The sequence below is a fragment of the Asterias rubens genome, chromosome 1 (genome assembly GCF_902459465.1).
Source record: "Asterias rubens chromosome 1, eAstRub1.3, whole genome shotgun sequence".
Lineage (NCBI taxonomy): Eukaryota > Metazoa > Echinodermata > Asteroidea > Forcipulatida > Asteriidae > Asterias > Asterias rubens.
The window spans coordinates 7,774,851-7,792,503 of NC_047062.1; the positions used below are offsets into that span (position 1 = coordinate 7,774,851).

The window sequence follows — 17,653 nt, forward strand, 5'->3', positions numbered from 1 at the left end:
CCTGTCAAAGCCCGGGTCCCCGGTCATTACTATTGTGTCCTTGAGCAAGATACTTTACTATAATAGCTTCTCTTCACCCAGGGGAATAAATGAGTTGAGTTAAGAAAGATGAAAGGAATTTTATTGGCCCAATGATAAGGGCACTATTGTCAAGCGCATTGAGACAGTTATTGTGAAATGCACTTTATAAGAACTTATCAGAGATGCCAACATTTGCACCTTGCAGTCAGGGCGATTTTGGTTTAATATCAGGGAACTTTCTGAAGAATCAGGCAGCTGGCAGCAAGAAAATAATAAAAATAATAAAGATTGCACTTGATCCATACTGAATTGTTTGAAGCGAACCTTATAATCCGAGAGTAATCCCTCGCTATTCTTCAGAATCCTGAGGATGGTTTCAGTCGTCTGAAGCGATGGATCATGATCGGCGACCACCACCAGCTCCCCCCAGTTATCAAAAACATGGCCTTCCAGAAATACTCCAACATGGAGCAGTCTCTCTTCACTAGATTCGTCCGGCTCGGGGTACCAACAGTGGATCTAGATGCTCAGGGAAGAGCAAGACCAAGGTATGTAGGTCATCCATATGGATGGGGTAGAGTCCTGGGTTCGAGTCCCGGTCGTGTCACTTGTGTTCTTAAGCAAGACACTTCACCCTTATTCCTTTGTCCGCTAAAAACAGCACTGGACTCAAGCTCTGATGTTTCTGTGCAGCAGTGCCCCGAGTTCGAATATGGTCTTTAACTTGTGTCCTTAAGAATGACACTTAATCATTATTGCTTTGTTCTTAAGATGGGTTGTAAAGCCGTAGGTCCCATGTGTTACCTAATGCATGTGAAAGAAGCCATTTACACTTACCGCTAAGATAAGGGGTTTGTCTTGTGTTTATGGCAATGTCTGTTGGTTTGTTTAGATCCCAACAGCCAATCTCTCTCATACAAACATTGGTTTAACGCCAATGATTATAAATTGTACACATCAATAGACTGTGATTCAGTAACTTGACGACAGTATTTGTTATAATCTTTGTGAAATCAGTGGTTAGCTCAGTAAGAGTGAATTGAATTGAATTGAAGATTCAAACCAAAAACTTTGTGACTGCAAGTCCTGCAGTCTAACCACTAGACCACTGTATCACAGTACCTTTTAAGGTGCGACATAAATCGGTCTCGTAATAAAAAAATAAACTAAATGAAAGCCTGTCTCAAAATATTTGATTGTTTAAGCGCCTAGAGTACTTTATGGATAGATACATGTGCTCTATAAGACTAAATATTATTGTTATCATTCATGGTTTACAATGTTTGCTTTGCAGTGTTGCCAAACTGTACAACTGGCGTTACACAAATTAGTCTCATACTTAAAGGGAGTGGACACTATTGGTAATTACGCAAAATAGTTATTAGCATAAATCTTTATTGGTAACAAGTAATGGAGAGCTATTGATAGTATAAGACATTGTGGGAAACAGCTCCCTCTGATGTAAAGTAGTTTTCGAGAAAGAAGTAATTTTCCACAAATTTGATTTCGAGACCTCAGATTTAGAATTTGAGGTCTCGAAATCAAGTATCTGAAAGCACACAACTTTGTGTGACAAGGGTGTTTTTCTTTCATTGTTATCTTGCAACTTCGACGACCAATTGAGTTTAAATTTTCACAGGTTTGTTATTTTATGCATATGTTGAGATACACCAAGTGAGAAGACTGGTCTTCGACAATAACCAATAGTGTCCAGAGTCTTTAAACAAATTGTAAAATCTTAAACCTCATTCAAACGCTTTGAGTACCTTATTGGTTGGTAGCTGTGCTACACAATACATTTTTATTAGTATAAAAATATGATTGATGATATTTGCTTTGCAGTGTTGCCACTCTGTACAACTGGCGTTACAAGAAGCTTGGCAACCTACCCCATGTTCACCTGACCCAGGAGTTTCACAGAGCCAACCCAGGGTTCCGTTTTGATTTCCAGTTGATCAATGTGGAAGACTTTAATGGGGTCGGAGAATCAGAACCGAATCCTTACTTCTACCAGGTAGGGAGCTTAGCTTATAAATATTCAAACCAGTCTCAAAGATGCATCTTTTCAATCACTATTTCATCAAATTTCTAGTCAATTCTCATTGTTCGGCACCAAATCAATATTCTATAATAAAATAGAATTATATAAACATGTAGAATTTTGTGGTAGTTTGCCTTTATTCGTTTGTTTATGTATTATTATTTTTATTCCCCAGGGGATTGTTTAGATTGTGGTTTAGTTTGCTTTTGGCTTTCCCTAGTCTGCTGGTCTCCCCCCCCCCACAAACATTTGTTTAGTCTTTTGTATGCATTCCATTGTGAGGGCTTTTGAAGCCTAAACGGAAAATAAACAAATAAATGAATATTTAGCATTAATCAAATAATTCAATAAAAATCTGATACATTCTTCAGAACCTGGCTGAAGCGGAGTATGTGGTGGCGCTCTTCATGTACATGAGGCTTCTGGGATACCCGGCAGAGAAGATAAGCATCTTGACAACGTACAACGGACAGAAACATCTGATCCGTGATGTCATCAACCAACGGTGTGCAGGAAACCCGCTTATTGGCCAGCCCAGTAAAGTAAGTCTGAATAGTAATGCAGCAGTCTTTCAAAACTTGGAATAAAATAATGTCTTGAAAAGGAAGGTATACATGTACCTTTGGTAATTATTGCAAAAATTACCATTTTGAGAAAAAATTCCCTTTAAAAGAATGAGGTTTTTAGACAGTTGGATTTGAAAAAACTCCAATCTTAGAAACGTTTCAACTTTTCCCAGATTGTGTATTTAGGTTACAAACTATATTGAGAAACGATTCATGAGTTGTTTCTCAGATTTCTGAGAGTTGGTGTCCTTTTATGAATGCTGCGGCCAGAGATGGGGTGGTACCGGCTGCCACTTTGCTAAATATGGATTGATTTAACGTTCTTGTGAAAATACTGTGGCAGATTCTTGCTGTTCTCGGCAAGTGCACGTATTCAGCAACATTTTTTACATGTGACTTTTACTGTATCCTGCTTTAGAATTTTGCCTATAAATCAGCATTACGTTAATTGTACACTAGTTTATGATATTTTCTGTACCATCAGCAGTTGGAATAACCTTTCGGAGATACATGTTTTTTATCCTGTAAAATTTGTTCAGCCTTGTCTATTATGGTGCTATCAGAATTTGGTCTCATAATTCAAACGTAGTCCCACATCTGACAGGAAATACTGCATGTTACAACGCCAGAGGAGCGTCACAGGGTGACGGACATGTGCGCTATATAAAAAGGCACAATTATTATTATTATTAACCAAAATTAATATTCTTTATCCCCGATGCAAATTTAACATCTATTATTATTATTATTATTATTTCATTTTATCACAGCATGCAAAAGAAAGATCTCATTTTCCTTTGTGCCGGTAACTCCTCGACCCGGCCTACGTCCCGTAGCCTTAGATCTCAAGGGTCTTTCTCAGGATCCTCGCTGTTCCCAAAAGCGCTGCCTTTATTATTATTATTATTATTATTATTATTATTATTATTATTATTATTATTATTATTATTATTATTATTATTATTATTATTATTATTATTATTATTATCATTCCCCCTTAGGTGACTACAGTGGATAGATTCCAGGGTCAGCAAAATGACTACATTCTTCTATCATTGGTCAGAACAAGAGCGGTCGGTCATATCAGGTTGGTACTATGGCTGTAACCCAAACACACTAACATACTTTATGCACAAAGTTGTACAGACATACCAACCTTCCCGGATATAATCCTCTGATAAAGTGGAGCCATCTATTCTTTGTAGCAGGCTTCTAGGCGTCTTACTGACAGCCTGTACTAGGTTCTGTGGTTTCTAACCCCCTCCACCATGCCAATCAAAACGTTGGGCTTTATAACTAGTGAAACCTTATTGTGTTTGCATAATTGGTGGGGTAAGTCCCAAACTTGAGGGTTTAATCAAGTATTTCAATGGCATTTCAAGTGTAACCTTATGATTTTTCTTGTCTTCACCAGGGATGTGCGTCGATTGGTTGTAGCGATGTCCCGTGCACGGCTAGGGCTGTATGTCTTCGCGAGGGTGTCTCTCTTCCAGAATTGCTATGAGCTCTCACCGACATTCAACTTGGTGAGTATCCACAGCTTTAACGGCATGATACATTAAACAATTTCCCCAGTCCTTTTAGTTTTTAACACACTTGTTTTTATTTAAAACAACATTTAACGCTATTTTGTCAGACTCATAGTCGACACTTCAGAATGTTTTCCTCTTCAAGATTTTACTGCCGAACTTGTCTGGTAATAAGTTCACTAGCCCGACACTTCATTCAAGGGTCGATTTCACAAAGAGTTAGGACTTGTCTTATCTCGAGTTAGGACGATTTCTTTCTTACTTAGGATTAATCTTAAGGTCTGCATGCTACAGTGTAGGGTTGGGACTCGTCCTAAGTCCTTAAATTAGTCTTAAGTTAGGAAGAGTTCTTGTGAAATCGACGGCAGGTCTGCAGTCCAGTGTAAAAATCCCGCCCTGATCTCGCTAAATGATTGAGGCAGATTGTTGAAACACAGTCTCTTGTTTGATATCGCAGCTTGTTGAGAGGCCCCTCCAGCTTCATCTAGCACCAAGGGAGACCTATCCAACCACCCGCAAGGTAAGAATAATGTCAAACTCTTCCTTAGAAATAAAAACAGTCAAACTCAGCTCAGATGCTATCAAGTGAAGTTTAGATGGGCCGATTAATAAACAGTAGAAAATATGCATTAGGCCATTTTGTCATGCATGTCACATGTTGTCAAGCAATAGGCCTACATGCCACTTTACGAGGTTTGTGGCTCGGCAATGATGACTTCTCACCAAGTTTACTGCACGCCCTTACTCCGTATCATTTCTATGGAGGGTGCGTACCGGTGTGGCGGTTTCCGTCTTACGCCGTGTTCAGTTTTCCGGGACTCAGTACGGCACTAACAATTGATCACTTTTGCTTGCTGTGCACAGGCGTCGCATGACATAATGTTACCGTATTTGGTCATTCGGAAAACTGAACTCGGCGGAAAGTTGAAACCGCCACACCGACCGCATTCACTGGGTGAGAGTTTATAATTCCGTGTACAGCCACAGGCCTGCTTTGATCATGGTGATAGCTCCCCTTTGAGTGAATATTCAGATTCAGGAATATTTAAACTACAGTGATTTCTTTAGAGTTGTTTCCCTCAAGCCTCGTCATATTTGAACAGCCTACTTTTACTCACTGCGTAGATTGTAACATTTTATCCTTATCATCATCATTGGTCATGTTTACTCTTTGCTCGTATTTTTTTGTATTACTATATTTTTGTCCAAATGATTGATGTATTTCCTTATTGAGAGTACGAAAATAAATGTTACTTAAAATTCATCACTATGGAGGCATACTTCTATTCCACGCCCCATTCTGATAAATGTTAACCAATCATTTTCATGAAATTCAAAGGTTTATTCTGATTGATAAGTTTTGCTTTTTCTCACACTGTTAGTTGTATAGATTTGTTTGTATACCTTTATTACATTTAGGCCTGGGCGAATTATTCGAATATCCGGTTAATGGCCAATAGGTTTTCCTATCCGTAACCGCGAATGCCTTTTTTTTCTTAACCGGATATCCGCATAGGGCGCGAATAGCTATTTATAAACCGGATAGTTCTGTAATTACAACCAAGTAACCGGATATTCTTTAATATCCGAATATCCGCGGACGTCGGGCGACATCTGATAGGAATGTTTTATCTGAATCCTTATCGAACTTCTATTAAGACAGCATAAAACAGCATATATTAAGTATTTAACTATGCTCACCTCCGTGAAGAGTTAAAATAATGACATTTCCGACGTATTTTGTTCAAAGATTACAAAAGTTTTCCTTCACGTAGAGTCAATCACGATCAAAAGAAAAAGCAAATCGCCATCTTTAAATTAGATCCGGTCATTTTTATGAATGAACCGAGTGACACTGTCTAAAACTAATATCAATCCGCCCATAAGATCTCAATCACAAACGAACAGCGCCCTCTAGCGGCAAAAAAATAAATATTTTTTTAATATTTTTATTTTTAATTATTTTTAATGGCGCCCTCTACGGCGAAAAAACTATTTGAATATCCGGTTAATTTTGGATAGTTGGCCAGCGGTATCCGAATAACAAAATTTCACTATTCGCCCAGCACTAATTACATTGTACCTTTTAAATAATCGTTTGTTAAAACAATAATTAGTCTAATAAAATAGCATGTTGACTTATTTCAATTTGATAATTTGGGTTGATTGAAGAAACATTTACTGAGGCTGGATTTGAACCAAAGACCTCCAGTTAAAATCCTGCTCTAGCTCTAGTAAATATTTCTTTGTTCAACCAGTAATAAAAAATAAAAAATACCTCATCAGTTTCCCTTGTGGTTTGTAACTCTTAATTTAGTTAGGAATATATTATTTCCCCAAGGGTATCTGACTGGAATTGATGTAGTTTTAAATTAAAGTTTGTATTTAGGTGTGTACTCCAACCCCCCCCCCCCCTTTAACTTTGTATGTATTCTGAAGTGCTGTTATCGTCCATGTAAGATCTACTTTATAAACTCAAAAAGTGTCCATCAGTTGTACATGTACAACCCATAATACACATGTTATCACCGTAGCGCATTATCACTCAAGAAATACTATTGACTTTGGGATATAAACCAATGCAACACAAATCAGCAAGATACATTTGTTTTGTGACAAACACTTTTTTTTTACACACAATTTAAAAAAACCTCAGAAAAATTTGCATATTAGGTTCAAAACGCAAACAAAATGGCGGGCACTGGAAGAGATAAACTATGATTCCTGAGTAACCCCTTTTTCCACTAATTATTCCTACATTGGTAGGTTGAAGAGATTCCATTTGGTCAGCCTCTGATAGTGGATGATATGCCCCACATGGCTCAGTTTGTCTACGACTTCTACCAGGATAGGTTGAGAGTGATTCAGGCCAAACAGGGGGTAAGTTGAACTTTCAGAATCAACAATTTATTGCAGGGGATGTTTTGTTTTTGAAGATAATATAGCCAAAAGCTAAGTTTTGGCTATATGGTTTGTGTGTAGACTATTGATGATTGTAGAGACGTTGTGACCTCTGGCGTCACTCGAAAACCATAACATGATTAGCGCGCATACCGCCGGGCAAATCATTTGTGTTTTGGCAGCCAACTAGAAAGTACACGCAATCTTACCATGACTACGCGTCTTTTTGCCCGGCGAAAGGTGGCGTATACAGTGTTTTTTTCAACGGAGGGTGGTTTGAACGTAAACATAGGTCACATGGTCTATATATAGTTTTGTTTGTGCTTTGCTAATTGTTGTGCTTTAGTGGCTTCATGGAATTGATAAATGGGAACTGGGCTAAAATCCCAAAAAATGATTTGACTTTTGCTGCCAGAAGGCACTCAACATAATTATAATGTTTAAAAGACAACTTTTGATACACCAACACAGAAGTTGATGTGAGGACGAAGCTTTCTGGATTATGGGATGTAGTTCTAGGCTGATTCTGAAAATATCCACGCATCAAAAATACAAATTATTATCATGTACCACAAGAAAACAGTAAATTATTGTATTTTATTGAACTATTTTTATTCCCAACACATAACAACCCCCATACACTGTGGAAGGGTTACTACAATAACAAAATATAAAACTTCCAATATAGCAAAGAAGGAGTAGGAAAGCATGAACAAAATATCAAATTATACTTGGTTTTCCTTCAACTTAAAAGCAGATAATATGTACTTGGCAACACAATTCATACATCTCACCAAAGGTTTGAGTCTCAAACAGAAACCATACTTGATTACATTGCAACAACAATAATTATAACTTACACCAAGGAGTCAAGCATATTTAGTTTAAAAAAATCAAAGGACATGTGAATGAGAATTTATGAATAAATGAAAGACTAATGATTCTGCTGAGTTTTTACCAGCATAAATGAAGACGAATGGCAGTATTGGATCTAGACAGCAAACCTATTCAAGGTCAATTGCAAAAATTCCGCTTAAAGTCCAATCGTTGTCTAGAATGTATAGCACATTTATAATACAAGTAGCAGCCTCACAGGGTTAATTATAATACAGATGAACAAGCAGTAAAAATGTACATCAATTTAAAACACACAAAAGGTGATTAATAAAAGGGAGTTTAAAAAGGGCCTAAGATTAGAGCATAAACACTTCATGTATTTAGACTGAACATGTTACGTGCACATTAAAGGCAGTGGACACTATTGGTAATTACTCAAAATAATTATTATTATAAAACCTTTCTTGGTAATGAGTAATGGGGAGAGGTTGATAGTACAAAACATTGTGAGAAACGGCTCCCTCTGAAGTAATGTAGTTTTTGAGAATTTGATTTTGAGACCGAATTTGATTTTGAGACCTCAGATTTAGGATTTGAGATCTCGAAATCAAGCATCTGAAAGCACACAACTTCGTGTGACCATGGTGTGACAAGAGTGTTTTTTCTTTCATTATTATCTTGCAACTTCGACGACCACCAATTGAGCTCAAATTTTCACAGGTTTGTTATTTTATGCATGTTGAGATACACCAACTGTGAAGGCTAGTCTTTGACAATTACCAATAGTGTCCAGTGTCTTTAAATGTGACTTAAAAAGAGTTATACAATTTTAAGAAGGATTACAATAATCTTACATCAGACATTTGCTCCTTTTCCAACTTATAGTCTAGCACTTATTTTTGTAAGGGGTTGTATGTTTAAATCATGTCCTTAGACTCTGTTGAAATGAGTCAGGAGATTAACTTAACACAAATTATACAGACAAAATTCTCTGCATAAAACAAACCATTTATTAGGTAGGATTTGAAACAATGCATGGCCAGGTTCAAGAGTGTAACATTCAAGAGTTGTTCATTAATTTGAACCAATTTAGATCACATTCAATTCATTTCAATTCGAAACAACATTTAGTTCCATATCACAGAAAGACGAATATACAGAAGTGCATAAGTTAACTAGTTAAGTAAACTAACAAAAACATTGTTTTTAGTATTAGAAGACCGAGTAACAACTAAACTTTTCTAGGTGGCCACTGATGGAACCTTAGTCTCCATGGTTACAGTATCAGCCCACTTTCATCTGCTCCACCACAGGGTTGGTTTTTGTTTATATTCTCTAGGGTAATAATTTACCCAGCAAGGTCTAGTTTTTGGTTCAACTGCCTTGGTATGCAGTGTCACACAGTCTACTGGGTGTCTATACACCCACCCTGTGTCTATATACAGCGTTGTATGTAGAATCGACCTAGTATAACCTCAAATATTCTGATCTATAGACAATGTAGCCTGTGACATCACATGTTCACAAAAGAGCCCGGACTTCCTGCAGGCTCGTTTTGTACACAGCCCAACGGAAGAACACGTTCAATCTTATAATTTCAAGACATTGCACCAATTTTATAAATTTCTGATTTGAAGGGCATCTTTAAAGGCAGTGGACACTATTGGTAATTACTCACAATAATTATTAGCATAAAACCTTACTCGGTAACAAGTGATGTGGAGAGGTTGATAATATAAAACATTGTGAGAAACAGCTCCCTCTGAAGTGGAGTAGTTTTCGAGAAAGAAGTCATTTTCCACGAATTTGATTTTGAGACCTCAAGTTTAGAATTTGAGGTCTCAAAATCAAGCATCTGAAAGCAAGCAACTTGGTGTGACAAGGGTGTTTTTTATTTCATTATTATCTCGCAACTTCGACGACCAATTGAGCTCAAATTTTCACAGGTTTGTTAGTTTATGCATATGTTTAGATATACAAAGTGGGAGGACTGGTCTTTGACAATATTACCAATAGTGTCCACTGTCTTTAAAACTTGGTCAGCTGTTATAGTTTGTCTTTTATATGACTTCATTTTCGAGGGAAATATTTCACAGAAAAATTGGTTGTAGTATTAACTTCATAGTAAGTAACTTTCAGACTAAAATTATGCATGCGATGTTGTTTTTTATTTTTCCCAAGTAGTCTTGGTGCAAGGCATTGTTGTTCATTATCACTCAACTATCAGGATCCCCCACTCCGCGACGCGCAAAAAACTTCACCACAACATCACACTCAAAACAACTTTCTAATGGGTTCGTGGCTTCCAGAAACAGCCCTCTATCGATGGAATAGTCATGACATACGTATGTAGGCCCAAGGGTGTCACCAACTCACCAAGACTAAAGCCCAGTCACATGTATATGTAGGCCTCGATAACGAAAACGACAACAAAAAAGTTAGTAATGCACGCCCTCGTGAATGAGCATGGGCGTATTCTGCATGGAGCATTTCAACCAATAGAATGCATTCTCTTTGCGTCGTGATTGTTATCGTTTTCGTTATAAATCGCTGCAGTGTGACTTGGCCTTAACCCTCAAGTAGATGACAATTCAATGAATCAGATCAGTGTACCACGGCTCATTATGACTGCAAGTGTTGTAATCGCAGACAAGAAGTAGTTAAGGGGGTTCATACGGAGCCCTTGAGATGAGTTTCCATCATCTGTGCAGCTAGGGTTAACACACATGGATATTGATGAAGATATTGTGACATTACCCATGTTGAGCTCAAGCTCTGTTAACTCTCCTTCTCTAACACTGTCGACAAGGTGTTGGGTTGTCATAGTGAGGTTGACAATGGGGGCATCGGGAGCACTCGTAAGTTCAAGGGTGAGTTTATCAGCGATCATGATAATTACATCAATTCCATCAGTGGTATCAGTGCCTGGAGGAACATATGCAAACCAAATAAGAGTGCGGTCATCCCAACCATGTAGAAGTGCAATTTTATCACCGACTTCCTTTGCGATTTCATCGCCATTTCCACCAAACCAGTCAAAGATGATTCGGATTTTAAGTGAAGCAGATGAGAGCATTTCCGACCCATAGTCCCAAGAACATTTGCCTGCCACTTGGACCATTTCTTTGAGAGTTTCTGCCGTTGCTGAGACGAAGCTCCCCTTGATCGTCCAGAAGATGGCTAGCCAGTCCCGGGCTCCAAGTGAGCAAATTGAAGGTGCACCTTGTGCGGGTGATGTGTAACACCCAGCGTGAGAGTCAAACGCAACACGCTTGATGTCTCCACAAGTCACTGTCTGCCACGGTCGGATTAACGGAACCAGTGCGACCTGGAGGCAGCGCCGTACATCATCGATCCACTCCACCGCATTTTGGCTGAATTTTGAGTTCTCAACGTTTGATGTATAGAGGGAGCAAAAATGTTCCCCATATGACAAAGCGTATCCGTTGTCTGCATCCTCACATGGATGTTTCTGATCCAAACACTCTCTGTACCAGATGCAGTTTCTACCATCGGGATCAAAACACCACGCGGGTATTGCGGAATCGGCTGGCGTATATTCAGTCGGTGCACTGCACTCGCAGAAATGTGTCTGCACTTCTTCACTGGTACACCCGTACAGACAGTAGTCATAGCCCATCGTACACTGCTCCATGCCTTTCGTCTTCAGCTTGATGTAGGAATTGGAAACGCAAGAGAACCAACCGAGTTTTCCAGTGTCTGTATCATGTTGACATATAGTCAACCCCGCTGGACCGGTCTGACCATTACAGGAATCCTCCGACAGTGATGTTGTTAAAATGCTGAAAAGCAGCAAAACAACACCATAACATAGAACCATCCTCTGTGACATGGTGGCTGTCAGTGGTATAATGTTCTCAAACGTTGGGGCTCATTGCTATATACACCAATAGTAATCACTGATTGTGTTACATTAAACTGGCAGCAACAGTCCTCCTACTTCCCACAATTGGGGCTCATGCTGTATACACACGTACCTATACACAGTACAGCATACAGTGTATGCCCCACGGTTCAAACCAAATACTTTATAGCAGTAAATATATAGCACAGATTTCCCCCCTTTTCCACTTCAATGCGTTTGCACACAAAACACCAACTAGAAGTTCACTAATGAAGTTCAACCATCACATCCAAGTCAGTGAATTGACTTAGTTTTAATCCAGGTGTTTCTTTAGAAACGGTGTTGAACATCAAACTATACAGAATTTGTTTGGTAGAAAATTGAGCCCCAAGCCAGCACAAGCCTGAAAATGGTTATTTGTGTTTGCTGGTTCAGTGCATGTTCAGTGGTGTTCAGATTGGCATTTAGCAGACTTGTGATGGTGATGTTATTGGTTTTACATTTCCTGTCAACAATCATAAATGGGGAACTTTGGAAAGATTAATGTTCAGAAAAATCTGTCCAGGAATCCAGGATGTTCAGAAATAGAAATAGAAAAATAAGCGACCTCACATCTGAAAAATCTCAAATTTGTATAAGTTCAGGATTTTTTTAAAGGAAGCTTAGTTCCGTGATCTTTTTTATTTCCTCGTTGGAATTATGGCTCTAAACAAACATGTACATCACTTCAATAACCTATCTTTCTGAACGTTTATAGGCAGCGCCTTGAGTACCTTGTTTGGTAAATGCGTGGGCTATACAAGACTTTGAATTTGATATAAATATTTTTACATACAGTAGGATGAAGACACGGTACATTCTCACACCCGCTCTAATGTATAAGAGATCATTTATTGATCATCACTCAATTCTGTAAAGAATTAATAAAACAGTTTGAGTGGATCGAAAATCACTCCACAGAAACTCTTTACATTAAATCAATTTTTAAACAAACTAAAAAATATACAAACTTTTCATATGACTGTTAACATTCTCAACAAATCAATAACAAGTCAACCATTATAAACACTGAATTAACTGCAATTATCTTTAATCATAGATATATTATATCCTGACCCAACCGTAGTTGTTGTTGTAGCGGCTAATTTGGACACGGCCTAAAGATCCTAAACAAAAACCCAGAATTTTAATGACTCGAGGGCAGTCGTTGCCTAATGACCTGAAAAGATCTTTTGTTGTTTGCGGCTTAGGAATAACGATACAATAATAAAAATATAAGCATGTGTATAGCGCCACACAATGTGCCCCACAAAGATCGGAGTGCTTTACAATTTACATACGAAAAGCCGGATACCTCACTGTTTGTTTTGCTGTAGTGTGCTAAATACAGTGTGTTAATATGGTGCAAGGGGATTCCCCAAAATTTTCCAATACCCTTTCCCTCTTGCACGGCGGTCTACCTTCCCTTCCTGGAAAATCCACAATAAAGATAAAAAACGAGGTTTGGGTTGGTGTGGGGGGGGGGGGCAGGTACAGGGCAGGTTCACAATGCCACATGTCCAACACCAAATGGGGCACGGGGAACTTTGTTATAAAATGTGAAGGGACACTGCACTGTAAAGAGTGTTAGTTTAGAATTGCAAAATTTTGTATAAATCACACTGAGAAAAGGTGCAACCCAAGCGTGTCCTTATATCTTAAAAAAAACACCATTATTACCATATATCCATATATACCATAAAGGGAAGGTACACGTTTGGTAATTACAAAAAACAAATATTAAGTTAAAAACTGACTTGGTAACGAGCATTGGAGAGCTGTTGATAGTATAAAACATTGTGGGAAACGACTCCCTCTGAAGTAACATAGTTTTTGAGAAAGAGGTACTTTCTCACTAAAATAATAAAAGACTTCCAGCTAGAAGTCTTTCATTCTTATCTGAAAGCACACAAGTTCGTCCAACAAGGGTGTTTTTTCTTTCATCCTTTTCTCGCAACTTTGATGGCCAATTGAGCCCAAATTTTTACAGGCTTGTTATTTTATGCTTATGATGGGTCACACCAAGTGAGAAGACTGGTCTTTGACAATTACCAAACGTGTACCTTCCCTCAGAGACATTCTCATTCTCAATTTAGCTTTACCCAGTCATTATTGTGAGAGTGTCAGACTTCTCATTATGCTTTACATCTGTAAGGAATCAATCAGATATAGCAGTGTACAATCCATGCCAAAATGGCTGGGACACTTTGACAATAGGCAGCTTACCCGTGCCACTTACCCCTTACCCCCCCCCCCCCCCCAACAGTGCATGCTGTGTAGAACCATGCAATAAGAACGGACATATAATGACCAGGGGCCGGGGGCTTTAGCCTTTTCGAGAAACAGTGGAGACTATAGGAGTGCACTGTTTGGTTTGGGTGTACACGGACAAATTTACCCAAACCTAAAAATGTGAGTCACACCATACATTCCATATTATCTCAAAATGGCTTATTGGGGGTCCAGCGAGGCTTGGGTGGGGCTATTGTCCAAAATGTTGAGATGATCCTCACTTCAGGCTCTTTTTTAGAGCTACCATTTCTTCTTTTACAATCAAAACTAAAAATGTTGACCCAGTGAAATGTGCCTTCCCAATTTTCAATATTTTGTTTGTTTTATTAATGTTGCAAACCTTCGTGTATTTTTTTCAGCACCAAAGACAGTTGCAAGCACAGCTTGCCAAGCCTCCCGTGTCCCACACACCGAGCCAAGCCAAGCCAGTACCCAAAGTACAGCATGTTGCTAAGAGACAGGATTCACTGAAACCTCCGGGCACCGCAGAAGACACTTCAGAGGAAGAAGTGGGTGAAAAGGCAGGAAAAGAGAAAACTGTCGAGGACAACGAAGATGTGGAAATGAAAGAGGAAGGAGCGAAATCAGAATAGGGTAGCGATTGAAAGGAAGAGGAAGAGTTCATTAAAGTTACAGGCATGGGATTGTTCCTACTTTAGTTTTTTTCCCAATTTTTGTTGCCCTAATATAAATCAGAAAAAAAATTGTAATTAAAACAGCCTGGTAAGTCTTTAAACCTACACCTTGTGTAAATGTAGGTCAGCCTGTTTACTTTGATAAAATGTTCCTATTTTTTTTCAAAGGACCAAATGTTATGCCTAAAGTGAGGGTCATAGATTGGTAACTTCTCCAAAAATGAATGACCTTAAAAAATTACTTGTTGAGAAGCACTGCAGCTGTTGATGGTATAAACTATTTTGAGAAGGGATTCCCTTGAAAATGGTATGGTTTAGATAATTTGGCACAGACAAATCATTTGAGAAGTTAATCATGCTTGAATTGTTTCTCAGATTTCGAAGGGTTGGTGTCCATTCACAAAAACTGCGGCCAGTGATGCAGTTGGTACCCGCTGTGAATGGGTTTGCGACTTTCTTGTGCAAATACTTTGACACACACCTCTTATGGTAACAGGGCTTTTTCATATGCAGCACCAACCCTCTAGTATACAAATATTGACTGCTTCTTAAAACTATGACTCCCGAGGTGATCCCCAGAGCGTTCTATTTTCCCGAGGCTTCGCCTCGGGAAAATAGAACGCTCCGGGGATCACCGAGGGAGTCATAGTTTTTAACCATTGCACGAGTAAAAGCAGTCAATATTTGTTTTATAACACCCCAAACATTTCTAAATACTGTACTATTATTATTAGGTTACAGACCTGAATGCTACAATCCACGGACGACGCGAATACAGATTGCAAACACTTTTACTTACTGTGTTCAATGTAGTGTAGTGCAGTCCGAAATGGTTACAGACTATTAATTTATCATCCTCGTACACGCAACGGACGTCTGGGTACTGCACGCCGTGTGCTAGTCTGTCGGACTAGCGCATGGCGCCGTGTGCTAGTCTTCGGACTAGCGCATGGCAAACCGACGCACTATCACACGGCCGTCGTCTAGCAAAACTAAGACATGTCATGTGACGCGCTCTAAACCAATGAGCAGGCAGAATACTTGCAAGGGGTGTTATAATTTGAATTATCCGATTCATTTATAACCTTGTGCTTTCATTGTTTCTGCTAGGAGTTATTGCTAACCGAGGGATGGCCCCTCAGCCAGGCTGCATGTCCGTATACTGTTCAATTCTCTCTAGTCCTCCATGTCCTGGGGACAGGTTTCATGTGTAGCATTGTTAAGATTATGTGTGGTGCAATCATTGGCTATACTGTTCAATTCTCTCTAGTCCTCCATGTCCTGGGGACAGGTTTCATGTGTAGCATTGTTAAGATTATGTGTGGTGCAATCATTGGCTAACCATGTAATCAATACCACTATCAGGCACGATATTCTTACTACTCTAGTCCGATTTCAAATTTTGTTTTCCCTCGGGGAAATATCACAAAAGCTGTGATTAAATAACCTGAAAAGTCTATTAAATCATACACCAGTGCCAACATGAACGTAGGTCAGCTTTTGTACTAAATGTATTTTCCTATTTTTTTCCCAGTGACCAAATAGTATGCCTGGATAACAGTGTTGTGGCCTTCTTAGTGTAAATGAAGGGCGCCCTCATGGGTTGGAATTGATGCATTTTTGTTTTTCTAGGAAATCCCTACTTCATGAAAATTCTTTGTATTGTAAGCTATTAATGTTCATTATCTGAGGTTAATTTCTGTTAAGATTGCTTTGCCCGACCCATGCAATGGATTGTTTGGCACAAGGGAATCCATCAAAATCAAGTACATGTACATGTATTGACCCATTTCACCTGAAGTCGTCATCGGAAAAATCTTGAATGCGCCATACTGGTGGGCAATTTCACTGTGCGCTTTTATATGTAACTCTATGCTGTGCGTTATGCAGTGAAGTGCACATTTTAAGCGACGCAGCATTAATACACGTAAACATAACTTCCCACCAACATGGCATCAGTGGCTGCGTGTGACGTGCGTGCAAGGGGTCAATAAGAAATTAATTTGGAGGAATAGACCCATCTTCAGGTTTGAAAAGGTATTTTCGCTTGGACTGCTAAACATTAGTTGAGTCGTTTTGAAAACCAAACTTAATTGGTTTAATATGCACAACACCTTACCCAAGGGTTTTGTTGTATTTCCATATAAACTGCTGTATAGTTGTAAGATATTCTCAATTTTTGAAATAGAGAGAACAAAAGTGAGACAGAAAAAAACATTGGTTTAACGTCAAAAACAGAAGTGTTGCTTTTAATTCTCAAACTCTAAACTTTGCATTGCATACCCCCTCTCCCATGTTTATTTATATATTACATAATCATTTGTTCTGCATTGCATGGCTAGCGCCCTCTGTGGTTGTTGTATCGACCGCTGCGTCCCCTGTAGTGTAACTCATAATGTAACCTGATTTTATACATCGCATCGCACCCGTGACATAGATGTTGAAATTTTCATCGGGATAAAGAATATTCATTTTGGTAAAACCCATATGATTGTGTGTGTAAGCACTGTATGCCAAGTACTTTATCGAGTTCTGTCAAAAAAATCACAGGAATATTACTCGGTGAGATTCGAATCCACAAAGGTCACAAGTTCGAATCGCACCGACACACATATCGGTGTAAATGGGTAAAACCAAAATATGTAAATACAGTATCTCTACTGCTCTGCTTATAGACAAACTTCTGACTTTTTTCTTTTTAAATGTTATACATGTATATACAGAACATATTTCCATAATATGTACATGCTACAGCCTTGAGGACTGTGTTGATATTTAAAGGCAGTGGACACTATTGGTAATTACTCAAAATAATTATTAGCATACAACCTAAAGGCCCGGTCACACAGGCCCCGATAACGAGAACGAAAACAAGAACGATAAAAATGCACGCTCGCGATTGGTTGAATTGCTCCACGCAGAATACG

At 38.8% G+C, this 17,653-nt stretch overlaps 2 protein-coding genes across 5 annotated transcripts in view; one reads left to right on the forward strand and one right to left on the reverse strand.

Annotated features, from left to right (window-relative positions):
• LOC117293350 (RNA helicase aquarius-like) overlaps positions 1-14,941 on the forward strand; it is a 46,786-nt gene extending 31,845 nt beyond the window's left edge. For all 4 annotated transcript variants that reach the window (XM_033775651.1, XM_033775657.1, XM_033775643.1 and 1 more), the window contains exons 32-39: positions 382-569; positions 1,864-2,035; positions 2,434-2,604; positions 3,630-3,715; positions 4,043-4,154; positions 4,615-4,677; positions 6,924-7,037; positions 14,451-14,941. In XM_033775651.1, the coding sequence (XP_033631542.1) occupies positions 382-569; positions 1,864-2,035; positions 2,434-2,604; positions 3,630-3,715; positions 4,043-4,154; positions 4,615-4,677; positions 6,924-7,037; positions 14,451-14,684 (1,140 nt within the window). In that variant the 3' untranslated portion in view covers positions 14,685-14,941. The remainder of the gene's footprint in view (positions 1-381; positions 570-1,863; positions 2,036-2,433; positions 2,605-3,629; positions 3,716-4,042; positions 4,155-4,614; positions 4,678-6,923; positions 7,038-14,450) is intronic.
• Positions 9,856-11,813, reverse strand: LOC117293392. Its single transcript, XM_033775702.1, has one exon. The coding sequence runs from the start codon at positions 11,746-11,748 to the stop codon at positions 10,495-10,497; it is 1,254 nt and encodes a 417-aa protein (XP_033631593.1). The 5' UTR covers positions 11,749-11,813; the 3' UTR covers positions 9,856-10,494.
• Positions 14,942-17,653: the final 2,712 nt, after the last annotated feature.

What these genes read in the sequence shown, in the direction of transcription:
- LOC117293392 (XM_033775702.1), bottom strand. Translation starts at nt 11,748, where the DNA reads ATGTCACAGAGGATGGTTCTATGTTATGGTGTTGTTTTGCTGCTTTTC.